This window comes from Mastigoproctus giganteus, chromosome 3 (assembly GCF_048544385.1).
Source record: "Mastigoproctus giganteus isolate SK-2022 chromosome 3, ASM4854438v1, whole genome shotgun sequence".
Taxonomy (NCBI): Eukaryota; Metazoa; Arthropoda; class Arachnida; order Uropygi; family Thelyphonidae; genus Mastigoproctus; species Mastigoproctus giganteus.
The window spans coordinates 19,181,816-19,198,131 of record NC_143577.1 but is presented as its reverse complement, the minus strand read 5'-3'; the positions used below and the strand labels follow the sequence as shown (position 1 = coordinate 19,198,131).

The following is a 16,316-nucleotide window of genomic DNA, read 5'->3' as shown; positions in this document are numbered from 1 at the left end:
TATAGGAAGGGAGGAGGGGTTATGCTGTTAGTTAAGAACCACATAAAATCTAAGGAAGTGCATCCAATTGATGTTGTGTTGAGTCTGTTTGGTGTGAAATAAGCACTGGGAAAGGAAAAATGAGAGTAGGTGTGTGTTATAGGCCTAATGAATCTGATAAGTATAATGAGCAATTGTGCAGAGAAATAGTGGGCCAGTAAATCAGAATGTCTTATAATGGGAGATTTTAACTTTCCAGATATTGACAATATCTGGAACTTGTGGGTTGGTTACTTGCACGCTAGCAAGACTTTTGTGGATTTATTGGATGACTGTTCTCTACAGCAACATATTCGAGAGGCAACCAGAGGGAGTAATATTCTTGATCTGATTATTAGTAGTGATTCTTCATGCATTAAGAAACTACAGATAAAGGAACCACTGGGCGACAGTGATGACAATGTATTGATGTGGGAATTATTTAAAGATGTAACTACTATCAAGCTAAAGGGAAGGGCTTTTGCTTTTGTAAAGGTGACTACAGAGGTCTCAGAGAATTTTTAAATTCTGTACAGTGGGATCAACTGATGATGTTACCAACAGTGAATTCTAAATGCAAAGCCCTCAGGGACTTCATTTTGGAGGCTACTAGGCTTTTCATTCCAACTAAGAAATACTGTTCAAGTTTAGGCCTAAATGGATATTAGATGAATTAATGAGGCTAGTGGCAGAGAAGAAGAATGTATGGGATGCATATAAAGTATCAGGCGATATAGAAGCCTATGGCAGATATAAACTAGTCTATAATCAAGTCACAAAGGAGGTTAGGCAGGTGAAGGCAGATTATGAGAAATCTTTGGCAAAGGATGCAAAGAAAAACAGCAAGGAGTTCTTTGCTTATGTAAACTCTAGAAGGAAAGGGATGAATCAGATTGGACCACTTAATAACTATTGATGATCATGCTCAGGTAGCCGAGCATGATTAATTAAACTGAATGAGTATTTTGCATCTACATTCAATGAGGGGAGTGCCAGAAGTTTATTAAACATTAACAGGGAGCTAAGTGATTTTGTAATAACTGAGAGCAAAGTGGAGGAGAAATTGTTGAAGTTAAACATAAGGAAGGCGCCTGGGGTGGACAGGATCTATCCCAGTTATATTAAAGGAGGCTCTCGTAATTATGGCCCTTAGCCATAATTACGAGAGCTTCCTTGGACTCAGAGGAGGTCCCCAATGACTGGAGGTGTGCAAATGTATCACGAATTCACAAAGGAGGTTCAAAAGGTGACACAGGTAACTACAGACCTATTAGTTTAACTTGTGTTCTGGGGGAAATAATGGAATACTGGTTAAAGGAGCATTGCAGGATCATCCAGACAAGACTGCAGTAATAGTTAAGATACAGCATGGGTTTGTCAAAGGCAGGTCTTGTCTGACCAATCTGATTGCTTACTATGATGTGGTCACAAAGGAACTGAATGCCAAAAATAATTTTGATATCATATACTTTGATTTCAGGAAAGCTTTTGATACTGTTGCACATGGAAGACTGCTGTACAAATTGGAGAGGTATGGCATCAAGGGTAAGCTGCTACAATGGATAAAGGGATGGTTGAATGGGAGACAACAGAGAGTGGTAATCAATGGACACTGCTCTTCGTGGACAAATGTTATTAGTGGAATTCCCCAGGGTTTGGTGTTGGGCCCATTGTTCTTTTGTATATTTATCAATGATATTGATGAAGGTATATCAGATTTAATGTCCAAGTTTGCAGATGATACAAAGGTTGGCAGGGTTGTTAACGACAGTAATAACAGTATGCTACTCCAACTAGACCTAGATAAGTTGGGAAAATGGGCTGAAAACATTGACAAATGCAAAGTACTGCATATGGGTACTTAATATAACCGAAATAACCGAAGAGAAACATACCAACTGGGTGGTACTACACTCAGGGAAGTGAAAAGTGAAAAAGACCTGGGGGTAATTGTGCAGCCAAATATGAAGTTCACTGAGCAGTGCAGATGGGCTGCCAGGGCAGATCATGGAGTCTTGTCAATGATATATAGGAATTTTGCTAGAAGGGACATGGAGGTGATAATCCCGTTACACAAGGCAATGGTCAGGTCACACCTAGAGTACTGTGTACAGGTGTGGAGGCCTCATTTTAAGATATATGTAGAGCTGTTGGAACGAAGAAGGGCAACAAGATTAGTGAATGGAACAAAGGGGTTGCTCTTATGAAGAAAGGCTTAAGTTTTGCAGATTACAGTGTTTGGAGACTTGGCACCTGCGAGGTGATCTGATGGAGGTGTATAAAGCATTGAATGGTTTGAGCATGCTCAATGCTAATGGGATTCTTCCTCTTGCTCAGAATAATCACCTGAGAGGACATAAATTCAAATTGAGGAAAGACGGTTGTAGGACAGATGTGCAGAAATTTGCCTTTAGCCAGCAGGTAGTTGATTGGTGAAACAGGCTTCCATCTTTTGTTGTGGAAGCTAATAGCCTAAATAAATATAAGGCTGAGCTGGAGAGGCATTTGGAATGAATGGAGGGATGAAATGGGAGGGGTTTTTTTTGGCTGATGCTGCATAAGCTTGCTTTCTTGCATTGTATGCCTCTTCTAATGCTAATAAAGACAAATTAAGATAGTTTTGGTTTGCCACTAGTTTCTCATATTTTGTCATAACTTCTGCTTCACTGGAAAATCCTAGCCCCTTAAAATTTTTTGAGAGTGGGAATTGCATGGTGCAGGATCAGATGAATAAGGAGGATGTCAAGAGTGTTTAGAAGGGTATTTAGTAATTATCTTGCATGATGAGCAGGTGCATTGTCATGGAGTAATTTCAAGTATTTTCTTGCCCATAGGTCAGATTGCTCCTAATGATTGCATATTTAAAGCACTTACATGATTTCTAATTACATAGTCTTAATCTCCCAATATAATCTCTCTTTATTCTAGCGTAAATTTTCTTTTTAGGCCTGTATGTTTGAATTTTCTTCCTAGGATAAATGGCATGCTTCCACTCACAGGATTTGATTTGTTTGTATGTAAAAATAACACCATATTTCACTTCCTATTACTATTATTTTTAGAAATTTTTTATCACCAATTTCAACCAATTCTTTCATAATTTCAACCCTTGTTTTCATCTGATCTGCTGTTAAAAACTTGTAACGAAAAAGTTGCATAATTTTTTTTTTCCCCATTGTTTAAAATATCAGATACGATGGCTTTGAGACTATGGCATGATATTCTGACTTGAGAGGCTATCTTCAATTCCAATTTTATGATTAAACTGAATAATGCTTCTAACACAGCAGATGTTTGTAATTTGTTGAGCAAGTTCTGCATCTTGTTATCATGCCAATTGGTGTCACATATTTTTGAAGCACCATTACCATTCAAATATTCTACTTTTGATGAAGTTTCACTGCATTTTGGCAGTCACTTCTGTAGGTTGATTTCTTCAACAAAAAGCAAAATTATATATTTGTTTAATGGCAACAATAACAAATTTTTGTTGCATACCTGCAAAGTGTTTTGACTGTATGGCCACCAAAATGTTACCTGTTGTAATAAAATGTTCATATTTGATATCCACATTTTTGATGAATTCAGTAGTGGAACTTTTTTTTTAATCCTACATTTGTTATTTTGTTTGTAATAATTTCATCCAACTGGAAATTAATGTTTTACCTTTGAGATGCCGTCTATTTTAACCCATTTATAAGTTGTTTATGTTATGTGTGCAATAATGAATGAACTAAATAATTTAGATTTAAGTATATCTTTTTGATGCTAGGCAGAACATTTTTTAATTTGATAATATTCTTTATTTTTATGTTGCTTATATTTGTTAAATTTTGAATGTAATGAAATTGTATATTAAAATGAATTAGTCTCTCACGATAATAACTTTAAGTAAAGACTTCAAATAACTTCATGATTAAAGAAAATATAATTCATCTGACTGTTTTTCATGTAGATGATGAGTTCCAGTGCAGCCCAAGGAACTACTGGTCCTATACATAGTATCCTTCCTGATGCCCTTCAACGGGCCATAGTAGCTGCAAGAGTACAACCTCTAACAAGTATGGAAGAAGTGAGGCAAGAAACTTCACAGGATGCCAAGCTTCACAATGCTTACAAAGAACAAGTTAAATATGCTGTAAAGGAGAGGCTTCATAGAGATCTGGACTATCGTGCAGAGAGGTTTCCAAATGCTGAAAGATATTTTAATGGAGGAGGCAACTAGGCTTTTAGAATTCATCTGTTTTTGAGTGATAAAAGCGCAGTTTATAAATAGTGCACACATAAGACTGACATCAGAAATTTATAATATTTAAGGACTATTCTTTCGGTACTTGTTTAATGTCTGATAAAATTGTGCCAAGTTGCTGATAGACTGGGTTTGATTTCAATTCTATTTAAACTGTAAATGGTGAACTTTGATTTTATAATTAATATCTAATTTGAAGATCACCAGCAATTTGGTAACCATTGGCTACCTTGTCTTTTTATCCATGTGGATGAGAGGTAATGTATCTTTTCAAGTAATGTATCTCTCATTCTCAGTTCTAAATAATGTGAATTAGGAAAGTGATTAAATAAATTCATTCCTCGGTAATGAAAAGTTTCTCTAATTTTAAAAGAAAAAAAAAAATACTTGTAATAAGTAGTTGGCACATCTTCAATTAAAAAAAAAAGCAAGAAAGGTCTCAGCTGTATTATGAGATGACAAATCTGTTATTACTAAGGTTATCTTTGATTCTTTTTACTTTTATAGTTTAAAATATAATTACAAACATTGCAATTATTGCATTACAGCTGCTTTGTACTCACATATTATGAAAGTCATCTAGACATAGCAGCTTTTAATAAATTTGAACCCTCTATTACATAGGAAAAAGATAGCACTGCACAAATACCTTGTAATTGCAATAAAGGAAAAATAGACCAATTCTTGCAAAAATTAAAATGTTTATTTAACTGTTTTTTAGACAATTCTGTATTCAGAATAATGGAACACTTAGCGTTCCACATTTTAAAGGAATATATTAAGAAAACGTCATTATGTAATTGTGTGTACATTTTTTCTAGATTAGTTTTTCCAACTTATAGGTTTTAGCCCAAATTTGTTTGCTGAAACATTTTATAATGCATTGCCTGGAATACTGTATAATATTAAAATGTGTACAAGGTAGTGTGTCAAGGTAGAGGGAAAATTATTGTGCCTGGTACCTGATCTATGCCTCATGAGTTCATTTATAAGTAACTGAATTTCTTCATTAATTAAATATTTAATTCTGGATGTCACTATTTCTGTGATTTTTAAAGCCATCATGTTGGGTTGTGAAACTTTTTGGATTATGAATAGGGGATTACATCCTAAAATGATTTGTAATCACTGTTCAGGATTTTACAGCGTGAAAGAATGTAGAGCAGTTAAATATAATGACATAATCATTACAATTTTACAATTAAAAATTCACTTTTTTTTTAGCCTTCTCCAAAAGAAAATGATTAACAATAAATAACTTCCGTTCTAGTCCCCCCCCCTACCTGCTTTGTGCCAGAAAAGTTTCACAGTTCTTTCATTTAGCCATTCTTTAAGTACAGTCGGTCCTCGTATAACACGTGTTTACATTACACGAATTCGATCATACACGATTTATAAATAGGGGAACGTTATCTTATATAACACGAACCGAATTCGCTTATGCACGATTCGCCTTTGTTTTTACAAGAAATGGCAGTCGAACGTGGAATCACCCCAACCGAACGCAACAAGATAGGAATGAAGAAGATTCTGAAAATGTATTTATGTTTTTTATATCAGTGAAGGGGAAACACATTTCACTATAATAACGTAAAAACCAACACAATTCCAGCTATCGGTATAATCGCAAATGCAATTACATCGAGTTTACTACCAGTTTATAACAGATTCCACTAGCAGAAACGAAACTGGAAATTGTTTTTATTGTTTTATGGTAGTAATCCCCAGAAATGTGCTTTAGTAAAATGTGAGGTGTTAATAGCGTATCTCGGCCTTTACGGTGTTGTTTATTCAGTTGCTATACGCGCGCAGCTTTGTTTATGTGTATTAAGCGTGCCTCCTTGTTTTGTAATTGCGCTTTATTCCCTAAAAATGAGTAAAATACTTAAAAGGTGTGAAAAGGAAGCGTCCTGGCGAAGACACTGCAGATTCAGAGAGAGAGAAAAAAAAGCAATATCGATAAACAGAGGCGGACTGGGTCAAAAATTCTTACCCGGGAAAATTTAGTGGCCTCATACTACGGTTTATGGCCAAAATCACACTGGCCTCCGGGATTTCCCAGGTAAGGCTTATGGCCAGTCCGCCTTTGTCGATAGAGAAAAAAATATGAAATTGTGAAACGCTTTGAGCGAAATGAAAGACCATGTGATATTGCACGTGCTACAGACCTAAATGAGGCAACGCCGAGAATTACAAAGAATGCGGAGAAAATAAAAACAACTTTCATAGCAGGAACAACTCAAAGTGTAATTAAAATCCATTGGATTAAGACAAGAATTGGAAGAGATGGAACGGTTGTCACCTGTTTGGATAGAAAAATCAAACAAAAACAAGTTTGCTTATGATAGAAGCAAAAGCATTAGCAATATTTTATTACGCCTATTTTATTTAATATAATAAATTTTTTACGAATAAAATACGTATTTTATTCGTAAAAAATACTTTTTTAATATTAAAAAATACTAAAAATACTTTATTATAATATATTATATTTTTTATTACGTATTTTAATCGTTATAAAATACGTAAGTATTTTATAACGATTAAAATTACCCGATTATTTATTGTGTTTGGTAATGTTTTGGTTCCAAATGTGTGTTCAATCTTGGGTGGTCGGCACCTAACCCCACTTTTCCCATAGGGCCTGTTGTTTATATTGCACGATTTTGCATTGCACAAGGGTTTCTAGGAACACAACTATCGTGCTATACGAGGACAGACTGTACATTTCAAAAATTTCCTGTAGAGTGTGTGCAGTAAATGCATACGAGGTGTGACGATAAAATTCCTGGACTAGTGCTGTTGTGGTCATATTTGATAAGTTTGAAAATAAACATAAGTGGTATGTTGTAGTTCAAACTTCCTCCAACAGATTGTTCAGTAGACTGACAAATTGCAAGTAACAACCAATTTTGTTAGTAGCATTAACATTCCATATCAGGGTTTTGCAACAGAGCAATGAACAAATATCTAATTTTGCTTTAAACTGGAAAAATCTGCAGCAGAAATTGTTTAAACTGTTTATGGTGATGAAGTCGTACTAGTGTGTTTGAATGGCATAAATAGTTCAAATACGGATGGATGTGAGGATGTTTGTGATGATCCAAGAAGTGAATGTCTGTCAACCTCTCAAAATGAGGACAGAGTTTGAAAAGGTTGGGAAAATTGTGGCAAGAAATCATTGTTTGACCCTCAGAAGAATGGCTAATGGTTGGATATGGATAAGGAGATGATTTGTTAAATTCTGGATGAAGATTTAGTTAAAAGGAAGGTCTGTGCAAAATTTGTGCTGCACAGCCTCACAGAAAAGCAGAAGCAACAAAGAGTGTCATGCAAAGACTTCATCCAGACTTATCAAGACAATCCTAATTTTCTTGACTGTACTCTTACTGGAGATTAGTGTTGATGTTTCAGTACAACCCAGAGATTAGAGTATGCATTGGACTACACAATCAGATCATTATCAAGTCCCAAAAAGTTTTGTTTACAGAAGTCCAGGATTGGGATAATGTTGATCATGTTTTTTCATCAAATAGGATGTGTGAATTCCTTGGAAAAAAAAAAATTTTTTTCAAGGAATTTTTACCCGAGGGGTAGGTAGAGTGAATAGAAAGAAATACATGTAATTGCTAGAATATTATGAAACAATGCAGTACTATTATTGCACCTATTGTGTGGAATATGAAAGAGCTTGAAATTTTGCTGTTTCCTATGGTAGCAGTGACTAAAGCTTGTCTGTAGAGGTCTCAAGTACCCTTGCTTTAGAGGTTCAGATGATTCCTACTAATGTTTGAAGTGAAATGTTTACTAGACTAATGGAAAGTGTTGGCAAGGAAAATTCTTTCACTTGGCTTTTTTTCGTTTTTTTTTTAAATATTTGGTGAATACCAATGGACTCAGGCAGTGTTATATCATGGGCCTGGCCAGACAAAGAGCCTGGCTGTTAACTGAATGCTGTCTGTGAAATTGCAGTCTGTTGAAGCAAAGTTACGATATGTAAAATCCACTCTGACATTACTATTAACAGCTTAGTGTTTAGGCCTTCAAGTCTGGTAAGTATGAGATGGTAAATGAGAATATTGTTTCAGTGTATTTGTTGGTGAAACAGTATTTATTTTTTCCTTTATGTACTGAATCCCTTCAGATATCTGTTTTGTCAGTTAACATAATGTGAGGAAATTTTGCAAAATTCATACACAGAGCCTACTGTGATTAGATATGCATCTTGCCAACAGTCAGGGAACAATTAAGTTTCATATAAGTAAAATTGCTTGAATAGTAGTCAGAATTTTCTACAGATGTAATAATAGAATTGTAATGTATTTTGACAATTGCATATTGCCTATAAGTGAAATAATCTTAATGTGAGAAATGACAAATTTAAACAGTAAGAACAGTCTTCATTAGTGCTGTACAGTATCTTGCTTATATTAGATATTTTTAGCATGCCCAGGTTACCAGCATACTGAATTGGGTTGGACAAATAGCCAACAGAATTGAAATGTTTGATTTTGAGTTCAGAGTTCCTTGTTTTCAAATGTTTCATTGAATATTTTTTTACTTTTTTTTTTCCTATCGGTAAATATGGTTTCCACTATAAATGGTAAGCATAATGTGATTTAGGATGGCATGACTTTGGGGAGAATTCTCACTGGTTCTACACAATTCACATTTTTCTTAACTGAATCTGTGTGTCTATTTTATGACCACTGATCTGCATCAAGATTGAGGTAATTCATTAGCCATGATGAAGAGTTTGAGTGATGATCAAAACATATCAGTCTGTTCAGCTTTAAAGTTAATCTTAAGCAAGTTTATATGCCAGAAACTTCTTTGTATTCTTTTATTAAGATGTTCTGTGTGGATTTCTGAAGGCAAGTTTGGAGTCTAAAATATTTGCAAAAGATAAGCTCTTGATGTGCTAGTGAGAAGTTGATGTACTGAATTAGCAAAATTCAATTTCAGGTTAAAGAAGGTAAGATGAGATTTTGAGGTAAAGAAAACTTTTAATGTCTCTTCAGCTGGTACTGATGGGATTTCTGGTTTTTATTTTAAAAAAAAGTATAGCGGTGGCAACAAAGAGTAGGGCTGATGGGGAACCACCTTGGGCAATCCCTGTCTTTGGAGTACTTGGTTAATAATTGATCCTAAAATTTGAAATGAAGTATTTTCTGATAGAATGAAAGATAACACAGAATCTTTGATTACCAAGAATTGTTCAAGCAAAGAAAGAAGGGATATAATGGTAACAGAGTCAAATGCAACAGATATGTCAAGGACAATATCCGTCAATATTTATCAATGATATTGATGAAGGTATATCAGGCTTAATGTCGAAGTTTGCAGATGATACAAAGGTTGGCAGGGTTGTTAATGACAGTAATGGCAGTGTGCTACTGCAACAGGATCTAGATAATTTGGGCAGATGGGCTAAGAAGTGGCAACTGAAGTTTAACCTTGACAAATGCAAACTACTGCATATGGGTAGAAGTAACCCCAGAGAAACGTACCAACTGTGTGGTACTACACTTAAGGTGGTAGAAAATGAAAAAGACCTGGGAGTAATTGTGCAGTTTTCTGAGCAATGCAGACAGGCTGCCAGGGCAGGTCATGGGGTTTTGTCAATAATATATAGGAATTTTGCTAGCAGGGAGAAGGTGATTGTCCCTCTGTATAAGGCAATGGTCAGGCCACGCCTTGAATACTGCGTACAGGTCTGGAGGCCTCATTTTAGGAAGGATGTAGATTTACTTGAGCGTGTACAGAGAAGGGCAACAAGATTGGTGAGGGGAATGAAGGGATCCTCTTACCAAGAGAGAGGCTTATGTTCTGCAAATTGCAGTGGCTGGAGACTAGGCACCCGCGCGGTGATATGATTGAGGTGTATAAGAGCTTGAATGGGTTGAGCATGCTGAATTCTGATGGGATCTTTCCACTTGTTCAGATTACAAACCTAAGAGGCATAAATTCAAATTAAGAAAGGACAGATGTGCAGAAATTTGCCTTTAGCCAGTGGGTGGTTAATTGCGGAACAAACTTCCATCTGTTATTGTGGAAGTTGATAGGTTGAATAAGTTTAAGGAGGAACTGGACAGGCATTTGGAGGGAATGGTGTGATTTTTTTTTTTTTTTTTTTTTTTTGGCTGATGTTGCATAAGCTCATACACTTGCTTTCTTGCATCACATGCCACTACTACTACTACAATTGCATGAAGATGCATATCCTAATTTTAAGAATGTTTTTAGAATTAGAGCATCTAAGCATGTTATGGTAGACCATTTTTTCATTCCATAAACCTACTATGGAATTAGCCTTTCACGGAAAATATGGGCTGATAAGTAATGAAGCATACATTTTTCTAACAATTTCAACAAGCCCGAATAGACTGAGATTGGTTGAAAATCCAGTTTTATGCACAGGAGGTCTATATCAGGAAGAACCCAGACTTCTGCAAACATTCTGTTGATCAACAAAGAGGATATCAGTATAATGATGAGTAGTTTTAAGGGCATAACTTGTAAATTGCTTTGCCCCAAAGCTAGAGCAGTTAGGTAACATTTAATATTTCATTTGGTTCTTTTTTGGAGATATTGACCCTGCTAAGGATTGGCATATTAATATAGGCATTGTGATTCTATCACTGCTTAATGAGAGGAGGAGAATTTAAGGATATATTTGACCCATTCACTTGACTGCAGCATCCTTAGACTGCTTGGTTTGTTGTGAAATTGTTTTTTCTTGCTTAACATGCTTGTAGCTACTAGAAGTGTTTCCTTTTGTCAATAAACTCATTAATCGATATTGTGGTCAACGCTGTATGTATGATGCAGACTGAAATTTTGAGCTCCTAAAAATGGACAGGTTTTTGGAAAATTGCGTATATTACTAAACTGTATAGTAATACATAGTTTTGTCATCATGTATATTAGTGTCTTTTGGAATTTAACTAAGGATTTAATAAGTTACAACTTATTATTCATAAGGTTTGTTATTAGTAATTTTTTTGTGCAAACGTAGGTAATTGCAGTATTTTATATCATAGTAAATAAATAATTTTAAGGTTCTAATCAAAAGGCACAGGTTTTAATTTCAAAAGAGAGGACTTTGATAGTTTAAGGTACTATATGGCATCTGTTGGGTGGATTGCAGAATGAGGGTGAATACACTTGAATTATGGAATGCTTTTAAAGCAAAAATCACAGATCCATGAATGCATACATACCATTAAGAAAACACAAGAAGAGGATTCCGAAATGGATGAATGGAGCTGGCCGATCAAATAGAGCATAAAAAGATAGAATGGGACAGTTACAGAGTGATGGAAATTACTGAAGCCTACAACAGCTACAAGTTGATTTGTAACAGTACCACAGATGAAGTTACAGAGGTGAAAGCTACTTATGAGAAAGCACTGGATAAGAGAACAAAGTGGGGACAAGGAATTTTTCATGAATGTGAATACAATTAAAAAAAAAAAACAGATCAGATCAGACCCTTGTGCACTGGTTGTGGGAAAGTCTTGAACAATCCATCTGATGTGGATCAATTGAACAGGTACTTTGCATCTTCTTTACTAAAGAAAGACCGCGTTGAGAAGAGGCTGTCATATGAAATTAGTGATTTCGGAATTACAAATGACTATTTATTAGAAAAACTTTCAAGCATAAAGGCAAGTAAAGCTCCTGGAGTTGATGGCATAGTAATAGTAGTAGAAAAGGCATGTGATGCAAGAAAGCAAGCTTATGTAGCATTAGCCAAAACATTTCACACATCTATTCCCTCTAAACGTTTGTCCAGTTCCTCCTTGAATTTATTTAAGCTATCAACTTCCACAACGATAGATGGAAGTTTGTTCCAGCAATCAACTACCTGCTGGCTGAAGGCAAATTTCCGTATATATATATCTGTTCTATAACTGTCTTTCCTCAATTTGAATTTATACCCCTTCGGGCTCGTAATCTGAGCAAGAGGAAGAATCCCATCTCAATTGAGCCTGCTGAACCCATTCAAAGCCTTATACAGAAGCCTATGATATTAAGCATATTCCCAGTGATTTTGAGTGAGGCTGCCAAGGAGTGTATTGACCAATTGAGGTTAATTATGAGGGCATCTTTGGACTCAGGAATTAGATTGGAGAAGTGCCAGTGTATTTGGTATAGCTGTGGCATTCTGAATAACACACATGGTTTCGTTAAGGGAAAATCATGTTTAACTAAATAAACTGTTTTGACTTGCCTCTCATGAGCTGGTTTTAGGTTATAATTTTGACATTTATTTGGATTTTAGTAAGGTATTTGACTCTGTCCCTCATAAGAGGTTACTGTATAAGCTGGAACATGTTGGGATTACTGGAAAAATTCTAATGTGGTTTTCTGATGGCTGCAGGGCATTGTGATTAATGGATATTCTTCAGATTGGTGTAAAATCAGAAGTGGGGTAATCCCCCCCCCCCAAGGACTACTTGGACTACTGTTTCTGATTTTCATAAACTACATCAGTAATGAGATAGAAGGCTTGATGTCAAAAATTTGCAGACGTAAAGATTGGTAGAGTAGTTACTAAACCGTACCAAGCAGTGCTCCTTCAGAATGATTTGAACAGGCTGCAAGAATTGTCATAAAAGTGACAGCTATGTTTTAATGCAGCAAAATGTAAGGTATAAGCAAGGACTTGGGGAATATCAACCCCAAAATAAATTATACACTTGGTGGGGTTGAATTAAAAACAGTAGAGGAGAAAATGGATCTGGTAGTTATAATACGGGCAGATATGAGGTTTTCTTAGCAGCGTAAATGGGCAGCCAGGAAAGCCCAATGTCATATTGATAATTTATTAAACATTATCCTGTAGAGATATGGAGGTCATAGTCCTACTGTATAAGGCAATTGTAAGACCATATTTGGAATACTGCATTCAAGTATGGATGCAAATTTCTGTATCATCTGAAAAAAGACTGAGCTTCTTGAAGGGTGCCAAAGATGGGCAACTTGCATGGTGAGATCAGCAAAAGGGCAACCATATGAAGAGACTCCAATTATGTGGGCTAGAGTTTGGCAACCAGGCACCTTAGATGAGACCTGATTGAAGTTTATAAAGCTCTGAGAAGGGTTAATAAAATGAACAAAGGTGGAATTTTCACCGTTATAGAGAATTCCAGAACTTGGGCATAAATTCAAATTAGAGGGGAAGAGGTTTAGACTAGATTGTAGGAAGTTTTCTTTTAGCCTGCACAGGTAGTTGTGGCTGACAGTTTGGACAAATTCAGAGATCAACTGGATAGTTACCTATGTGAGGAGGGAAGCAAATAATTTATATTTTCTTATCTACTTGGTTTTTTTGTCAGCCAGTGCTGCAAAAGCCGGTGGCTTTCTTGCACTATATGGCTATTACAGTAGCTGCAGACAGAGGTAAAAGTGATTCTTGCACTGTTTTTTATTGGATTTTCATAGTGCAACTCAGAGACATAAAGGTAGAAGAGTTTTGCTCTTGATTAAGAAGTACACAGAATATAAGGCAGTCCACCCATTTGATATGGGTGGCACAGTGTAATGTTTAATTGAGCAGGAGTATGTTATTATTATAAAAACTCCTTTGTGGGATTTTTTCTGCACTGTGATTGATAGATACTGGTATGATTTTTTTAGTGGTTGGTTGTGTCCAGTTACTATTATTGTTATTACTGTCAGTCAAGGAACTCTCTTACTATCCTATAGGTGTTCATAATTGTAGCTTTCTGGAGTTCCATGTAAGTGATTCTTGGTTCTTCTGGAGTTCCATGTAAGTGTTCTCTGGGACATCTATTACTGTTAGGTTCTTATAGAGGCTCTTTTGCACCATGCTGGTGGTTGACATGGTAGTAAAGATGGCTGTTACTTGTTCCATTTGCCACATTTCTTTGACTTTCGTGATCTGTTTCTCACGTTTTCTGGAAGTTGTTAGTGTATGGGCACCAGTATGTTGAGAAGGTAGGTAGCCTTCTTGTCGATTAGAATTATGTCTTGTTTGTTATTATGGTGTATAGTTTGTGAGGGGTCTTTAGTATGGCCTGATGAGGTTCGTACTTGTAATATGATATGCTTTCTTTGATCAACTGGTATTTTTGCACTAGCTTCTGATCTATTAACCGGCAACCTAGTCAGGGGCTACCAGTGTACTCCGCCTGGGTGATGTGCTGAATTGTTTCTGGAGCCAGGTAGCATTATTGATGTGTCATCTGTCACTATGGGGCCCTTGGCAATGTAGTTCCTGGTATTGGATGGCAAGCGTTTGTTCAGTGAGGTCAGCCAAACCCTTTCCTTTATTCTAGGCTGTGACCAGTCTCTCGATGGCCAATTTTAGGTGATGTTGGTGGCTCCTGGTCAATCTCCTCCAGCTTGGTGTGAGGCCAATCTCTGATTCTGAAGGAGTATGTTAGTACTGGGACTGTTTATTGCTGTGACCATGTTTCCACCATTCAGCTTTCATTTTTTCAAGTTTCTCAGTGAGGTGGACCTTGATCTCCATGTTCTAACTGGTGAGCCTGCATCATTGTCCCCAGATATTTGTAGGTCTGTTGATCTTTTCCTCACATTTTCTGGAGGTTTGCTAGTGTTGGGCAACAGTATGTAGATCAGGCAAGTAGCCTTTTCTTCTTGTTGATGAGGGCTATGTCTAGTTTGTTGTGCAGGATCGTCTTGTCCATTATCATGGTGCAGTCCAAGTATAGTTTATGAGTAGGTGTCTCCCTCTGTCATAGCTTCGATATCTTCACCAGTCTTCAGTTGGTAGTTTCAGCTGACTGGACGTCGATGTTATTCATGGGTCTTGCCTCTAGGCCAAATTGCATCCTGATATCAGTGCTGAACTCTTCACTGATTTGGAGTCACTGTTGGGGTTGATTCTCGGTTATAGCATAGTTTGATGCCATCCATGTACATAAGGTGAGAGTATGAATCAGAGCTGTAATACTCAATATGTTCCACGTTGAGGAAGGAAAATCGTTTTGAATATTTTCGTTAGATTCTTTTAATTGCGTTAATTTGAATTTTAATTGTTTTAAATTGATTTTGAATTGTGTTAAATTGATTATTTAATTATTTATATTTTACTTTAATGTACCGGTAAGTTGTCGATTTTTTCGTTTTTTCCGTTTTAATTTCTGGAGGGTATCATACGGAAGTGTTCTACGTACTATGTTGAGGTAAACTCCTCTTATTAATTTACTAATAAGGTGAGAGTGTACAGGCTCTGCCTTCTTTTTAGGGTATATCCATACTTGTTGCTATTGATCATGGTGGATAGTGGGTTGAGTGGTCATCATGGTTACTTCTACAAAGTGTCAGTGTTGTGATACTTTATTATTATAAAACTCTTTCTCCTTTATGGAATTTTTCCTATTCTTGATGAGTACTGGTATCAAGAGCATGAGGGTTGCTTGTGTCTGGTTAGTGTTGTTGGTTGAGGAATTCTCTTGCTATCCTACAGGCGTTCAGGATCATGGCTTTCTGGAATTCCATCGTACTCTTGAAGGCCTATTGCTGCTAGGTTCTTATGGAGGCTTTTTAGCACCATGCTGGTGATGGACATCGTCATTGGGTTGTTTTTTACTTGTTCCATATGCCACATTTCTTTGACTTCCTGTCTTAAGTATTTCTTGATCTTTTCCTCATGTTTTCTGGAGGTTGCTGGTGTTCAGTGTCGCTATATCAATCAGGTAGGTAGCCATTTCCTTCTTGTCAGTGAGGGTTATGTCTAGTCTGTTGTGTTGGATCATCTTGTGCATTATAATGGCACGGTCCCAGTATAGTCTGTGGGTAGGGATTTCTAGTACAGCCTGAAGCTTGTTCTTGTAATATGGTATTACTATTAGTGGCATATGATGCAAGGAAGCAAGCTTGCATGTGAAAAAAAAAAAAAAAAAAAAAAACCTCGCACATCACTTGTTCACCCTTTCCAATAATTTGGCTAGTTTTCCTTTAATTTATTCAGACTGCTCACCTCCACAACAACAGATGGAAATTTGTTTCAACAGTCAACTACCCTCTAGCTGAAGGCAAATCTCCTCACATC

At 36.3% G+C, this 16,316-nt stretch overlaps 1 protein-coding gene across 4 annotated transcripts in view; it reads left to right on the top strand.

The window, feature by feature from the left end:
- LOC150087771 (large proline-rich protein BAG6) overlaps nt 1-4,576 on the top strand; it is a 321,988-nt gene extending 317,412 nt beyond the window's left edge. For 2 of the 4 annotated variants that reach the window (XM_090369196.1, XM_090369195.1), the window contains one exon: nt 3,974-4,576. In XM_090369196.1, coding sequence (XP_090225322.1) covers nt 3,974-4,243 — 270 coding nt within the window. In that variant the 3' untranslated portion in view covers nt 4,244-4,576. The remainder of the gene's footprint in view (nt 1-3,973) is intronic. The other 2 variants (XM_090369194.1, XM_090369193.1) reach the window with 1 other exon arrangement.
- The last annotated feature ends 11,740 nt before the right edge of the window (nt 4,577-16,316 follow it).